Source organism: Chionomys nivalis, chromosome 1 (genome assembly GCF_950005125.1).
Source record: "Chionomys nivalis chromosome 1, mChiNiv1.1, whole genome shotgun sequence".
Taxonomy (NCBI): Eukaryota; Metazoa; Chordata; class Mammalia; order Rodentia; family Cricetidae; genus Chionomys; species Chionomys nivalis.
Window position 1 is genome coordinate 56,373,992 of NC_080086.1, and position 15,653 is coordinate 56,389,644.

The window sequence follows — 15,653 nt, forward strand, 5'->3', positions numbered from 1 at the left end:
TGTAGGATTGCTTCCCAAGTTGTTGTTGTCCTTCCTTTAAGCTAATTTTAATTGCAGTTGAGGATGTAATTTTGGTTTTCTGCCAGATCTTTGCAACTGATAGACACTGTGACTTATTTCTCTAAGAGGGACCGCATAGTGTTTATTACCACCTTTAAAACCACCTTAATCGCCGGGCGGTGGTGGCGCATGCCTTTAATCCCAGCACTCGGGAGGCAGAGGCAGGCGGATCTCTGTGAGTTTGAGGCCAGCCTGGTCTACAAGAGCTAGTTCCAGGACAGGAACCAAAAAGCTATGGAGAAACCCTGTCTCGAAAAATCCAAAAAAAAAAAAAAAAACACCTTAATCTTCAGTCAATTTATTCTGCTTCTTTTTGTACCAGTCCAGGCTTAACTTTCTACCTGTAGATAACTGATACGTCACATAACCAACCCTGTGCTGTGCAGCACCTGCAGTAGCACCCGGAAGAGAATTGGATTCCAACATAGAGTCAAATGCTAGGGGCTGATCCCTGTTGATGGCAGGTGTAGTGGTCACAACCCAGGCCTTCTGCGTCAGGGTCTTATCCTGCAAAGATGACAGGTCCTGGTTTGGCTGTCCCAGGCAGTGGCTCACGGTGCCCTCTGCTGGCCAATACAGGAGTGTAGCTGTGGCTTCATTGCTGAGTGCAGAACTCTTCAAGATTCTGTTCACTTTATCAGTCTCTGTAAACACCAGCAATGGAGGGGCTTGGAGCCTTGAGATTTGGGTTGTATGGCAGGTGTCTACAGTGTGTGTAAGCCTTAGTCCTCAGTTTTCTGGCCTGGATTTCATTTAGTTATCAGACTAGATGAATGTGTTGACCTGATGGGTTTCTTTCTGTATGGCCACTTTTACTCAGGATTCCTGTAGGTGTGCTTAAGTATCCCCTTTCTGGTGAGGTCAGGCCAGGTGTGGCATGACTGCCCAAGTGCAGAGAGCATCCACATAGCCTGATGGTCATCTGTCTTACTCTTCTTTCCTCAGGGTTCTGTCCTTCAACAATCTCACTAGGCTGGATGAGGAGAGCCTGGCCGAGCTGAGCAGCCTCAGTATCCTGCGCCTCAGCCACAATGCCATCAGCCACATCGCTGAAGGCGCCTTCAAGGGACTCAAGAGTCTGCGGGTCTTGTAAGGATTTTGCTTTTGAGGGTGATAGAATAAAGGGTACCCAGGTGGGAGAGCAGACAGCAAAGCAACTGCTTTGTTGAGATTCCCTCTTGCTGGTGTCTAGTCAGAATTGGACCCAAAGCTGGCCTGCTATGGGAACATGGACTTAAACTTTTATATCATTGACCAAAAAATTACCATTCAGCAGAAAAATCTTTTCTTTCCCAGGATGGTGCCTACAGAGGGATAAGGACTCTTTAAAAATTGTTATTATCAATAATTCTTAGTACATTTGGCAGGGCAGGGTGGTGGGTCTGGAAAGCAGTGCCTACACAGGGTACCTGCAGCAACACCCAGACAGTCCGGTATGTCTCTGATCCAGTCTTCTGTCTGTGACTGCTCATCCATTTTTCTTTTCTGAGCTGGGAGGGTGGTGGTTTTGTTCATTTGCTTCTTAAGACAGAATCTCTGTAGCCCAGGCTAGTCTCAAACTCATATAACTGAGGCTGGTCTTGAACTTGTGGCTATCTTCCCACTTCAAGCAATAGGATTACAAGTGTGTGAGCTTCCGGGCCTGGCTGTAAATTTGAAAATTTTTTCTCATGTTGCTGTAGATCAAGCCCAGGGCCTTGTGAATGACAGGCATGCTCTCTTCCTCTGAGCCACATCCCCAGCCCTGACTTCTGTATTTAAGTTTTTTCTCAAAGTCGGTACCATGGTCACTTTCCTGCTACTTGAAGTTCTTCAGTGGATCTGGTATCCCAGAGAGATAGAAACGAGGTCCTTGCTTGTGCCTCACTAGGGAGGGGTTTAACAAAGAGGAAGTGTGAATGTTGCACCCTTTACAGCATCCAGTTGGGTGAGGTTGCCCAGGGTGCTTTCCTGGGACTTTGTAGTTACAAAAGTTAGGCAGATTCCTAGCAGCCTGAGCCCCAAACTCCCAGAAGGGTATAGGGTTTTCAACAGACAGTGGGAACAGCTTTGGCGGCCTTTCTCCTGTGTGATGTTCTACTGGGAGGTGACGCCTGTCATGTGCCTGGAGGAAGGCCTTTCTCTGCACTCGCACCTGGCAGAGTGGGCTTCAGGAGTGAGTCACTGCTGGGGAGTATGAAGAGCTAGTGCCAAGCTATCCAAGCCGAGGTCAGTCTGTGAGACCTGAAGAGAAAGGCCAGAAACATTCAGGCTGAGCTGGCCACAAAGAGAGGGAGACTTTGGCAGGCAAGGCCCAGAGCAGGAAGACAGGCACACAAAGCCACAGCCTGGGCCCCTGCTGTACTCAGTCTAAAGATGACAGGGTGGGACTCACTGAAAGGGGAGGTGCCTTCCAGCAGTGCTGTTCTCTTAGCTGCAGACTGGAAAGTGAAGGTCACAGCAAGCGTTTTGCACTTGCGTCCCAGCTCTACTCCCAGTTGGCAGTGACTTTCCAGCTTTTTCCCCGAGCCAAGAGCTGCATCCCTTTCTGCTCTTGGCCATATCTACAAGGATTCTGGAAAGGGATGTGCTGAGACCGTGGCCCTGTAAAAATCTGGAAAGTACCAAATGTGAGAGTAGGGGTCTGGCTGCAGGTATGTCGCTGGGCACTGTGACCTGCTCTTGAAAGCTCAGAGGAAGCCGAAGTACTAACCTTATTCAGACAGCCTGGGGCCGAGGAGTTGGCCTTATTTTTCCTGTCCTGGCAAGTGGGTCACAAGACTGAGTCAGCACCCAGATGTCTGCTCTGGCTAAGAGTCCGGTGCTGGAGAGGCCTCATGAGGAGCAGGGTGCCGGCCCCAGACACAGGCCAGCCTGAAGGAACACCAGGGCAGAGCCCTGCTTGTTGCCATCCCTTTCTCCCACATGCCTTCCGGTGTCCTGGTTGAGCCCCGAGAGAGGACTATGGTTAATACAAGAGTAGACAGGAGCCATTGGGAATCATTTGGGCTAGAGGTCTGCTTTGTGAAGGTGTTGACTTCTTCTGGTGCTGTCTCTACTGTTCCCTCCCTGGCTCCAGCCAAAGGATTTGATGGGTGTGCTAGCTTTGCTGGAAGTATGCAAAAGGACTTTGTTCAGCCACACTGCCGTGGCAGTACATAGTGCTGGGTCCCCTGGGGTGCACCTAGATGCTTTAGGTCTCCCAGTGAAAAGCTCGGGTGTGGGGCTGGTCTCCCTCTACAGTGAAGAATGAAGTCATAGCTCAAGAGGGAGTGAATTCACCTTCTGTCTTCTTCTCAGGGACCTGGACCATAATGAGATCTCAGGTACAATCGAAGATACCAGTGGTGCCTTCATGGGGCTCGACAACCTCAGCAAACTGTAAGTATTTCTGGGTGTGCAATTCTGTAATGCGGGAGATGCACTCTAGCAGCTCCCCTGGGCTCACAAAGGACAGCAGGGGGTGTGCTGTGTGCAGAGAAGAGGCTGGGGACCAGGGTGAGGGCTCCTTAGCTGCTTACAGGCCACTCTTGCCAGCATGTGGTGCTCCTTAGGGCTGCTGGTCTTGGCCCTGTTCACAGCCCATCCAAAACACCTAAGTATTTTGTCCTCTGCACAGAAGGGTATGGCCGCCTTCCTCAATTTCTAGAAAATGTGTGAAATATCTTTCAGTGACTTGATAGTTTTGAGGCTCTTGTCAGTACTTCTATTATTAATTACAGTCTCAGCTGGGAGCAGTCATTAAGGAGACCACTAGGAATAGCTACTTTGAATTCAATCTGGGGAGTCTTTGCCCTTCCCTCCGAGAATTTGCCAGTTGCTGTGTTAGACTCATGTCTGTGTGAGGTTCCTGATGACCTATCTCATGAGGACAGGCTCTGTTATGCGACTTTAGAGCTAGGTGGGATGACTTTGAGCCCAAGACCTGGCAGGTTCAGATCTGTACACCCGGATATGTGGGGGGAGGTGTCCAAGTCTCAGAATGACACTGGAGTTACGCTGCTGGGGGCCAGCCCACAGGCAGCTTGTGAGGGAGGGCGTTTCTGGAGAGAAGTGTGGAGAAGTGGTACAGCCCAGCACTCTGCCTCCAGCTCCACCCTCAGCATTGCTCAGGCGGGAAGAAGGCGTTCTGTGTGAAGTGCACTTGAAGGGAATATGTGGGGTTACACAAGTGGGACCCTAACCTCCTGCCTGGATGGATGCTCCATATGGGGAGGAAGTTTGTCCACGCCATGGCTCCTTCCAAGGACACTAGTACACGTCCTACCATGACACGTTCCTCCACTCTGCACACACTAGGGTGCCTTTGTGGTTGCTTTAGCAAGCACTGAAATAGCCTTTGGCTGGACTGGCCGTATGTGTAAGAGGGTTTAAGAAGTGATGTCTGAGGTCACTGGGGAGGTCAGACTGTCACCCCTTCCCTGAAGCACCTTTCCAGCCTGGGGAGCCATCAGCACCTGCTAGCTTGAGAGCCTGTCCCACAACACCCCCAGATGTCTGCCGAGAGGAGGGCGGGGCCTGATTCAGCCTACCAGCAGAGTGATTGGCACTGTGTAATTGAGAATTTGTTTTATTGCCGTTGTCACCGTTAGAAATAACAGCTGCCCTCGCTGTAAAAGAGGTCAACGTGACTAATATTTAATGGATGAAATAAGGCACAGCTTTTTCCTAGATCTAGTTTATGGGAGATTTCACTAAACAGCTCAGTTTGTTTTTACTAGGACTTGGAGCACACGGTGCCCTGGCTTGTGGGGATCTGAGTAAGCGCAGGAATTGGCAGTCTTGCAGACACACTTGGGGTTCAGGGCCCCGTGAGCTGTTAATTGCTGCTAGTTTTGTGGCTAAGGAGCCAAAGTGAACATAGCCACTGGGTTTCTGGGCATTTGGTTTATTATTTAAAGTAAGAATTCCAGGTTGTGGGTTGTGGAAGTGTTTTCAGGTTGAGATGGTTTCTGTGTCTACACAGATTGCCCGTGAAAGAAGAAAGTAGAGAGGCCATTCGCCTGCTTGCCCTTCACCTTACTTTACTAAGGCTGGAAACAGTGGGCTGCTTTGTCTAAAGGCTGAACTGACTGCTGAAGCCCTCGGGGCAGGAATTTGTTTCTAAAGAAGCCTTATGGTGTGGTTCAGTGATGCCCTGGGGAGCAGGTGGAACTGGCACCTCTGTCTGTGTTCCTTGCCTTGTTTGAGCCTGTTCTGGGGTATAAGCCAGTGTCTTGTAGGCTAGCCCTGTTTCTGCCCTGTACTGTCTGTCCCTTCAGAGCCAGGCCACGTGGTGGGTGATGGCCTGGCCATGGTACAACCTGGTATATCACGTCACCTTTCATTAGTTTCTAGCCACAGACTGGTACTCAGCCTCCCTCATGGCCTCAGTCCTACATAGGTGGATGATGGCCAGCCTGTAGTCCAGATGATATTCCTGGTTCTTACTGGGACAGACTTACATGGGTGGAAGGCTAGCTAGTCTCTAGTCCAGATTGTATCCCTGGTTCTGCTGGAAATCCTCAACAAGAAATACCTCTCTCGGGAAGAATCGAGCCAGCCTAGCTTTGTCCATGGGCTCCTCTGTCCACTCTAACACTGCTGCCTGGCCTTGTGGACTTTGACATTTCCCAGGCATCCGGCCTGCTTAACATGCCTGTTAGAAAATCCTAGACGACATTAAACTGAAGGGGCAGAGCTGATGACAAGTACCACTTTTGGTTGTCCCGAGAGATATCTGCCTCTCATCAAAGTCCTCAATAACAAAGGAAGGAACTTTGTATTTAATTGTTCAGCATACTCGAGGGTCTCCCTTGGATGGGAGCTCTGAGCTTCATAGCCAGTAAAAGGAACACTGTGTATATTAACTCAATACTCACTGCTAAGGCCAGGATTAGAACAGTGACAGTCCTGTCCCATGCTCGAATGCCCAAGGGTACAGACTTTATTTACCTGGAAAGTAGACTGTGACACCCCAACTACCTGGGATTTAATGAACTTTTAGTCTACTGCATATAAATTCTGGGCTCTCACTCAAGAGCCAGAGTACAGGTCCTCTTCTCCAGGCCCTAAGGGTAAGGGTAAAGATCAGGACAGCTGCATCCTGGCCACTGAAGTGCATGGCAGATGTAAAGACCTATGGGGTCATCTGGATGGATGCCCATCTTCTTGTTCTCTTCTGGTCACTTGGGACCCTGATGCCACAGAGCATGGAGGGGAATGGCAGACTTCAGTGCTGGTTTACACTGCTCCCGACTCTACTTCTCACTGAAACGGGACCAGCCTGTTTCCCCTGCAAGACTGCCACCTTGACAGACTTCCTGCCTTGGGTGGTCCTAGGACAGACAGCATGGGGTAGCCATGGTGATTTTTACTTGACACTACAAGGGGTCTCTTAAGACCGAGTGGAACATGCGATTCCAGCCTGTCATCGGCATGAGATTGTAATAGGTATTTAATTTCAGAGTGGGGATGGCCTGTGTACTGCAGCTCTGTGATCCCCACACAGGTCAGCGTTGCACCCCCTCTCAGACACTTGTCAGGTAGCACTGCCCTAATGATGTGTTTTCTTTTTCCTAATGCGCCTTCGTCCCCATCCTGTCTACCTTGGGCCTGGATGTTTGGAAACTACAGAACTCTGTTTGGAAACAAGATCAAATCTGTGGCTAAGAGAGCATTCTCAGGGCTGGAAGGCCTGGAACACCTGTAAGTATCCTGCCAGACCCTGCCCTCCCCACAGGCCTGATAAACATGGCTGCTGGGGAAGTCTGCTAGCAATTTAATCGCTTCTTTGTAAACCAAGAAACAGGCTGTTTGGAAACACCATCTGCTTCCTTCTCATTATAAGTCAGCTTCAACTTTGGCCTTTATTTTGCCTATGCCAGGAACACTCACAAAGCACATAGTCTGCTGGCGTTCTCTTAATTAACTCAATTGGTATTGGAACAAATTCCTTTGTCCCACCTGCTGGGCTACATCACCCTGCATCAGACTCCTTGCAGGGTCCCTGAGCTCTTGCTACTCCATAAGGATACTTTATCCTGGCAAAGCCAGGCAGCACCCCTCCCCTTTAGCAGCTAAGCCATTTCTAGCACATGCAGGGAGCTTTCCTACTGGGAGGGATGCTTGCCTAAGGGACCTTGGAACGAAGTAGGCAGCACTAGTTCTGAGATGTTTATACTGTTGTTGGGAGTGGATGCCCAGTGCCTGGTTCTTAGTTTTATTCTTCTTTGAATCAAGGTTAGCCTTTGTTCTGCTGGGTAACTTTTTTTCTCAGCTTTCTACCTAGCTTCAAGGCTGCTCTTATGGTTGACTTGGTCTCCAAGTCGTTCTGTGTGCTTGCATAAACAAGAGAACTGAGAGCCATTCCCAATGGATCTGCCACATGGTGCATGGGTTGCTCCTGTGGATGGGTCATCTGTGAACCAGGGCTGGCCTGGAAAACCCCTGATTGTCCTCACTCAGCCACACACTTGACAGCTGTCCATAGTTCCTATGGACAAATTATGTGTTCTATTTCAGGAACCTGGGAGAGAATGCAATCAGGTCTATCCAGTTTGATGCCTTTGCAAAGATGAAGAATCTTAAAGAGCTGTGAGTACTTGGGAATCCATGGCCTGATTGACATATGTGGAGACTCTGAGAATAAGCAAAACCTGTAATTGCATTGTGCTCACTTTATATAATAGCTCTGATCATTTATAGATTAGATGTAAGTTAAAAGAAAAATGCCTCATGGGGCTTAACTCTGGATAGGGGTACCATTTTTTTTTTCTGAATTGCTAACGTAGTAAGCATTTTGGAGTTTTTGGGTCATAGGGGCTGGGTCATGACTACTCAGATATGTTATTACAGCAGACAGCAGTAATAATACACAGACAAACGGATGCAGCTGTGTGCTGCTAGATTCATACCAACAGAAACAGACAGTGGGCTTGCAGGCCAGAGTCTACTAAGGCCTTGCTGATATGTAAGATAAAATCTCTTCTGTAAAATGGATCATCACCTTTTTAGGTATACCAATTTCGTTTGATCTTTTAGGTTTGATTTTGTATTTGAGAAGGATTTCCTGAAGGAGTTGGTGTCTATGGCCTAATTCTGGATGCTCAACCTTGGTTTCTTGCCTGTTTTCCCTTCAACTGCTTCGTGTTCTTAAACCATGGCTGGTCCTGGGCCCAGTCCTCTGGTTGGAGAAAGAGGTTCACTTTGCTTGATCATTTTCTTCTCCATCAGATCGCAGCAGGTTATTTTGTGCCCTTAGTCAGCCTTTGGGTAAATTTACAAGCAATGATTAGAAACACACTTTGAGTTGTAATCATGAAAATGCACAATGTAAGCCAGTGAAAAACTGGGCTGGTTGGAGGCATGAAGTTTTGCCTGAGTGAAGAAATGACTGGAATCTATAGGTCACGGTCCTACCATTCACAGCCTGGCCTTCGCCTCTACCTATGGGATGCCTGGTTGACCAGGAACTAGTGATCTCCCTGGTGTCTACTCCAGTCATTTCCTGTGTTTTCTGGGCCTCACACTCATCACTTAGGAAGACCTTCCCATTCCTAGTACCCATATCTTGCTGGGTCTAGCCTGGCCTCTTCCCTGGGGTGGGCCTCACTAAAAACCTTAGTGCTGAACCCAGCAGGTATACTGAATGTGGTACAAAGCCTGATTCTTCCTACAAACTCTGTTCAAGGGTTGAATGAGGTTTTTTTCCCCCTCAATTTGTTCCTATGACTAAAATTTAAATAAATTTAAATATATCTCTGTCCCAGCTTCCAGCAATGTCCCAGCCTTGTTCGCTGTGCCCTTTCCTTGTCTGTTGTGCTCCACCACACACAAGTATCTTTTGATGAGAAGTGTTTCTGACAGCCAGCCACCACACGGGGCTCATTCCTGTGACATTTGCCTTGTTGTGTGGTGTATGAATTAGTCACTTTTTCATGCGTAGTGTTGATGGCCTCTGCCAGCACAGTATTCCCTTAGCAGGACGGCCTTTCAGATATCTTTCAGTGGATACTACCTGCCCATCAAGTGAAAGGTGTAAAAACCTCATACTGGTACTGTTGTCAAAGAGGGATCAGCATCCCTACTTTAGTGCTTTTAGATAAATAGTTGAGTCTTTGGGAAAATATTTTCTAAGGTGATTTGGAGAGGCTGAGGTGGGGATATGAGAATAGGAGGAAGGAGGAGGCTTTACTCTGTGTGGTCAGCATAGGCTGTGTGCTATTTACCAGTTCCATACCATCACTGTTCATTAGACATCAAAGCTAGCTCACTTGTTGTTGTGGGAGTAGGATGTGCTTGGAATTGCCCCCTTTGTCACCACGTACCCCAGGCAGTTCATGATGGGAAGCCCACACATTCACTGTCTGCTCGTCTTTGGCTGTCGGCCAGTGTCACTCTTTAACTCAAGACTCCAGGTCTTTAAAGATTCGGGCAGCTAGACTCTGGGTGACTTATCTGAGTGACTCTTGGAGAAGGAATGTCCGCTCAGATGGCCATTCTGATTTCTGTTTGGAAGTATAACCCCAGCTGCTGAAAAATGAAAATGTTCTCTGTTTTGGTTGGAGCCTCACAAAATCAAAGTTGAGCGTTTTCGTGCCTGCTGGGCTGCAGCAGTGAACTTGCAAACACTGTGTTGGAGGTGGAGCCGAATTTTGCTGGTGTGAGGGTAAACACGGGCAAGAGGAAGGTGCGCTGGTGACGCTTGGGGTTGGAAGTTAAAACATTTACAGTTTTGTGAAATAAAAAGATAACAGCCATTTAGGAAAAGATTTCGTAGGATTTGCTATAGGATTTAAAGTCTGCTTCAGCTAGGAAGTTCAGTACAGCTTATCAGAAATGTGGAGAGCCAGTGGCAGGCAGTGCTCTTCCCATGTGGGACACATTCACGATCACAGCAGGTTAGAAGGCATCCCCAGGGTGACAGGAGCTTTGACCCCCTTAGGACATGGGTAGACTCACTAGGTGCTACTGTTCCAAGTGTGGTCTTAGGACAAGCATTCTCTTGGGGGTTGCTAGACATGCAGCATCTTGGGTTCTGCCCTTCTGACTCCATCAGAAGCACGAGCTGTCCTAGGTCACTGGAGAAAGCCATGAGGAATAGCATTCCTTTTGTAGTTTGATATCCCAACTTCTCAGCTGATTGGTTGCAATGCTTTGTTCTCTCTGTGTGAGGGAGCCACCCCCAATGGATACAGGCTAAGTATCTCTTGTTTCTCTTCCAGCCACATCAGCAGTGAGAGCTTCCTGTGTGACTGCCAGCTCAAGTGGCTGCCCCCATGGCTAGTGGGCAGGATGCTACAGGCCTTTGTGACAGCCACCTGTGCCCACCCAGAGTCACTGAAAGGCCAGAGCATTTTCTCAGTGCTGCCGGACAGTTTCGTGTGTGGTAAGATTTTCTTTGAGATTTGATTTTTTTTGTTTGTTTGCTGGATAAAGGGCAGAGAGGCCAGAAGGAACTGCTCATTATGAGACTCATTCCTATGGCGGTAGTTAATGTAGTCCATGGTTACAGATTAGCTGCTGGGTGCAATTTATTTCCCACGGAAACCACATGTATTTACTGTACGATACCTCATTATGTGGTTCTTGGAGTACATGTATTTAATTAGAAGGGAGTAGGTTCAGCTACAAATCTAAATAATCGGTTACGGGAAGATAGTTCTAGCCTTTTCAAAAGGGTCTGGTGCCTGGGTTTGGCTGTGAATTTACGCAGTGCATGAGGATGGGGTTTCAATGTGTATTTCTTTCCATCCCTAAGAATGAGAGGTTAAACACAGGAAGAGCGGGTCTCAGGAGAACAGCCACTGTAGTAAAAATAATTCCTCGATGTTGACTTGTACTCTTGCCGTTTGTCCAAACCACTGAAATGTGCACTGGTGAGAGTCTTTCTTCCTCCACCATCTTTGTGAGCAGGGGTGGTCAGGATCCAAGTATAGTTACAAAGAGCACAGAAAATGCAGAACAGCTGAAACACACATAGGCTAGCTCTGGCCGCACTAACATAACTACATAGATAAGAAAACGGATTCCAAGAACGAGAATTCTTTTGTCTGGGTTGCTTTGAGCAGGAGTTGCGTGTGTGATCCTCTTGTCATTGGTTCCCTCGGCCTCACTGAGCTTCCGATCTCTTCCTGGACAGCGCTAGTTAGGACCCCATCCAGCAGCATGGATGTCCCAGAGCCTCTTGTCCAACTTCTTTTCTTTTTCTTTATGACTGTCTGAGGTGAGACAAGTGTCCTCTTATCTACTCTTCCTCTTCCACATCAGTTCCCAAAGTAGAATCCAGGGTTATAGATTCAGGGGGCGGAGCAGCGCTGACTAAGTACTTGGAGAGTGTTTCTCATAACAGCCCGAGCTGGAGCTACCCAGACCCCCATGATAGACAGTAGGCGGGTAGCAGTCCCATTGGCCATCAGGTCAGTTAGTCCATCTCACAGCATGGATGGACTCTGACAGCGGTCACACAAGTGCATGGAATCACGTGGAATGCCTAGAGTAAGGGGAAATGCAGAGGCACGAGGAGGACGTTACCAGTTCCTTTGGAATGGGAAGCAGTGGAGATGGAGGTAGACAGGGAAGAGCTAAAAAGGACAGAGTCTTCTCTGCTGGAGGTAATAAAAATGTTTATGATTTATGACAATACTATTTAAAAAAAACCAAAAAAAACCAAACCACTGAATTGTATATTTTACAGGGGTGGATTGTAGCTGAATAAAGCTTTTTAAGAGGAAATATAATTTACATACTGTAAAAATCTATCTTCTGAAAATGGATTTAGACTACTCAGAATTAATGCCATTATTACTACTCATTTTATATTTTTATCATCTCTAAAAGAACCCCACCTCCATGCCATGAAGCTGCCCTTGTCCCAAGTCTATCCCTAATTTTGTGAGGGCATCGGTCCAGTTCTGTCTCAGATCAGTCTGTTCTAGACAGCTGACATAAATAGTACTATACAAAAATTTAGCTTGCCCCTTCTGGCAAGATGTAACTTAGTTCTGCTTTGATGGTGCTGAGGTTTGAATTCAGGACCACAGGCATGCTAGCCTAGCATTCTAGTCTGAGTACGCGCCAGTGTAGCGTTCCTTAACATGTACTCACTTAGTGGCACTATGGCCTCCTGTTATATGTTATACAGTGTATCTGTCCACCCATCAGATGCTGGGCATTAGGTTGCGAGTACTCTTTGGACCTTTTGAACAATGTGCTGCACACCGTCAGGTCTTTATGTAAGTTTTCTTGGGTTTATACCTAGAATAGAATTGCTGAATCTGTTTAAATTACTCCAACTTTGGGAGATATTTTTTACTGGATATGGGGATTTTAGTTTATAATTTCTACGTAAGGGTATGTCTTTCTGCTGTCTTCAGCCTCTCTGATTTCTGATGAGAAGTTAACTGCTTGTGTTTTGGAGGATCCTTCTAATGTAATGAGTTGATCTGGGGCTGTTTTGGTATTTAACAGGTTTCCCATGGTGCATCTTTGTCTTGGCACCTCTGGATATAGCTCTCCAGTATACTTGTAGTTCACTGAACCTGGGGTACATCTTTTCCATTAGGTTAGTGTGCTTGGGCCGTTTCTCTGAAAACGTCTTCATCTTTGTCGTAGTGTCTCCAGCTAATCTGCATGTTGCTGTCCTCTTGATGCTGTGGCACAGGCCTCTGCCATCTACTCAGGGTTCACTTTTATTTGCTCTTGGCATAGATCTCCATTGATCTGCTTCGGGTTCATACCCTTCCGCCAGCTCAGTTCTGCTGTCAAGCCCCTCTGACTGATTTTTTTTTTTTTTAATTTCACTTATTCTACTTTAAAACTACATTTGGTTCCTTTTCATAATGTGTCTCCTTGTTAAGGTATTCATGGTCTTTAATTAGTACATAGAGTTCCCTTAGTTGACTATTTTTATAGTAAGATATAAAAAGTTCAGAATCTAGGATTCCTTAGACAGTGTCTCCTGGCTGCCATTTTCTTATCTGTGTATTTCCTACTTTTGTTGTTGCAAAGTGGGCGACAAAACCCAAACAGTTTGCCCACTGTGGGGATCATACATCTGCGTGCTGGCCTTCCGGGCTAGTTGCTGCCTTATTCCTGTTTGTTTAGTGCTGTCTCCTCGGACCATGCTGTAAAGCCTGCACACCACACAGCCCCTTGGGTTTCTGCTTGGTTATTTTAGTTATTAGCTAACAGCCGGACACAAATATCCTTACTGAGTCTCCTGTCCCCTCCCCAGGATCTTGGGTTTTGCCACCATTTTCTCTTTGTGCAAGCCCCCCAGCCCAGTCACAGGAAAGGAATTAGAAACCTTCCCTGGGTGTTTGCATAGCTGGTCAGACCATGTGGCCTTCTAAATTCTCAGGACTGTGTTGTAGGTTTTCATTGCCCATTATTGGTGTCTTTTCACCTGATGCCCTTTGAGAGTTGCTAAGGCTGCGGTGGTCACCTAAAGAGCTGTGGGGTTAAACAGTGGTGCTTGACGAGTCCATCAGTTGTTCAGCAGTAGGGTTTCCTCTGCCCTGCATACTCCTGCAAGCTCATAGAGTTCCCAGCTGCTCCATTCAGTAATAGTTCTCCGTGGAGCTGTTGAGGGAGCTAGTTCTTGCTGCTGGGTTTCAAGTTTGTCACAGATCTGGGAACATGGAAGGAGACTTGGATATATGAAAACACTGTACTGCTAACTGTCCTGAGGTGTGGCTTTTTTCTTGCATCAAAAATCCATGAATTGTTATTAAGCGCATGGTTTTCCACACATGTGAAAAAAATTATTTTTGTGGTATTTTTCTGTTTGAACAGTAGGATGTTTTTGAGTTCTAAAACTCAAAAGTGCATTGAACGTCTGTCGTTTTGCAATTAGGTTTGCAAGTATGACTGATGATGCCTGAAGATTTTGTTTAAAGTGGGCCACGTTGGCATAGCTGTCGAAAGGAAACACTAGGCTGGTTTGATGAATTGAGTAGTCATGGGTTTATTTCTCGCCAAGGATGCAGTGAGGCCTGAGAGCCATGGCACAGCCCTCACCATGTCTAGTGGAACTGTGCTGGCACTGTGCCCAGAACTGACCCAGTTCCTTCTTAGCTTGACTAGCAAGCAGCCTGTGTACAGAGAGCAGGGTGCCTTACGGTTGTTTCTCTCCCCAGATGACTTTCCAAAGCCACAGATCATCACCCAGCCTGAGACGACCATGGCTGTGGTGGGCAAGGACATCCGTTTCACATGCTCAGCAGCCAGCAGCAGCAGTTCCCCGATGACCTTTGCCTGGAAGAAGGACAATGAGGTCCTGACCAATGCAGACATGGAGAACTTTGCACACGTCCGTGCACAGGATGGCGAAGTGATGGAGTATACCACTATCCTGCACCTCCGTCGCGTCACGTTCGGACACGAGGGCCGCTACCAGTGTGTCATCACCAACCACTTTGGCTCCACATACTCACACAAGGCCAGGCTCACTGTGAATGGTAGGCAGTGTCATCTTGTGTTTCTCAAGCAGAGTCCACAAGCTGTGCTCTCGGTTGTCAGTCATTGGTGCAAGGAGACAAAAGCTGCTGTGGGGTGCATTTCTTTGTACCTCCTTGGGTTTGTCCTAGACCAAGTTTTACACACTGAATCATTCTTTTTGGTTTGGTTGTAGGTTAAAGTCCATTTACGTGAAGTGATATTGTGGAGTTAAGCCTTGTTATTTTTATGTGTTCATTGTCTTCCATAAACCAAGAGATGTGATTTCCAGACTCCAAGAATCTCTGGATCCTGAGGAAGCTTCTGCCCTCAGAATAAATGCAAAGCAGATTGGGACAAGTGCCAGTCCCCGTTCCTTGAGACAAGTGTTACCCTTTAATTCAGTTCATGCTGTGGTGACCCCTAACCATAAAATTATTTTCATTACTATTTTATAACTGTAATTTTGCTACTGTTACGAATCATAATGTAAATATTTTTGGATATAAAGGTTTGCTAAAGGGTCCAAGACTCACATGTTGAGAACCGCTGCTCTAGAGGATATGGAGTTAGTGTGAGTTGAGACCCTGACTTGATGGTCCAGTGGGCAGGGAAGTTATGACAAGGCCCTCTTACTCAAAAGCCAGCCTTTCAGCCCATTAAGGTGGCTTCTTTTCGACTGCTGTTTGATGTTGTGTGAGGAGTGAAGTCAGCATGAATAGGCAAGCCTTCCATACCAGGCTGATGAAGTGGCTTGTGGGTGACCTGAAGCATGGCCTTCATCCTCCAGTGCCTCTAAGCTAGTCTCTGCCACAGCCGGGCAGATTGTCTGGGCTCGCCTGAAAGAGCCTGGGTGTTTCCTGGAGACTGAGGCAGCTGGTAAGACTCCCACAGTAGCTTGGACATCAAGTCTGGATACTGTCCACTGTGTCAGCATTGATATCAAAGCTATATAGGCTAGTCAACTGCATATTTCTGCCTAGGCGTGACTGCTGATGTGGCCCCCATAGGTCCATCCGCGTGGGTTTCCTCAAGAGGGCTGAGCTAGTCCATTTGTTTCTCCATGGTGAAGACATGCAGCTTTCCCCAACAACAGATGAGTTGTTGCCCAGCTATCTCCAGACAGCTACCTAGAGCAGGCCTGCCCCAGACCTCTACTTCTGGAGGATCCCTGCATAGTAACTATTGTGGAAGTA

At 47.4% G+C, this 15,653-nt stretch overlaps 1 protein-coding gene across 1 annotated transcript in view; it reads left to right on the top strand.

Annotated features, from left to right (window-relative positions):
• The window catches only part of Lrig1 (leucine rich repeats and immunoglobulin like domains 1), a 101,529-nt gene that overhangs the window by 80,184 nt on the left and 5,692 nt on the right, over positions 1-15,653 (top strand). Inside the window, exons 8-13 of the mRNA XM_057764877.1 lie at positions 1,006-1,149; positions 3,340-3,420; positions 6,655-6,726; positions 7,543-7,614; positions 10,245-10,408; positions 14,160-14,480. Of these exons, the coding sequence (XP_057620860.1) occupies positions 1,006-1,149; positions 3,340-3,420; positions 6,655-6,726; positions 7,543-7,614; positions 10,245-10,408; positions 14,160-14,480 (854 nt within the window). The remainder of the gene's footprint in view (positions 1-1,005; positions 1,150-3,339; positions 3,421-6,654; positions 6,727-7,542; positions 7,615-10,244; positions 10,409-14,159; positions 14,481-15,653) is intronic.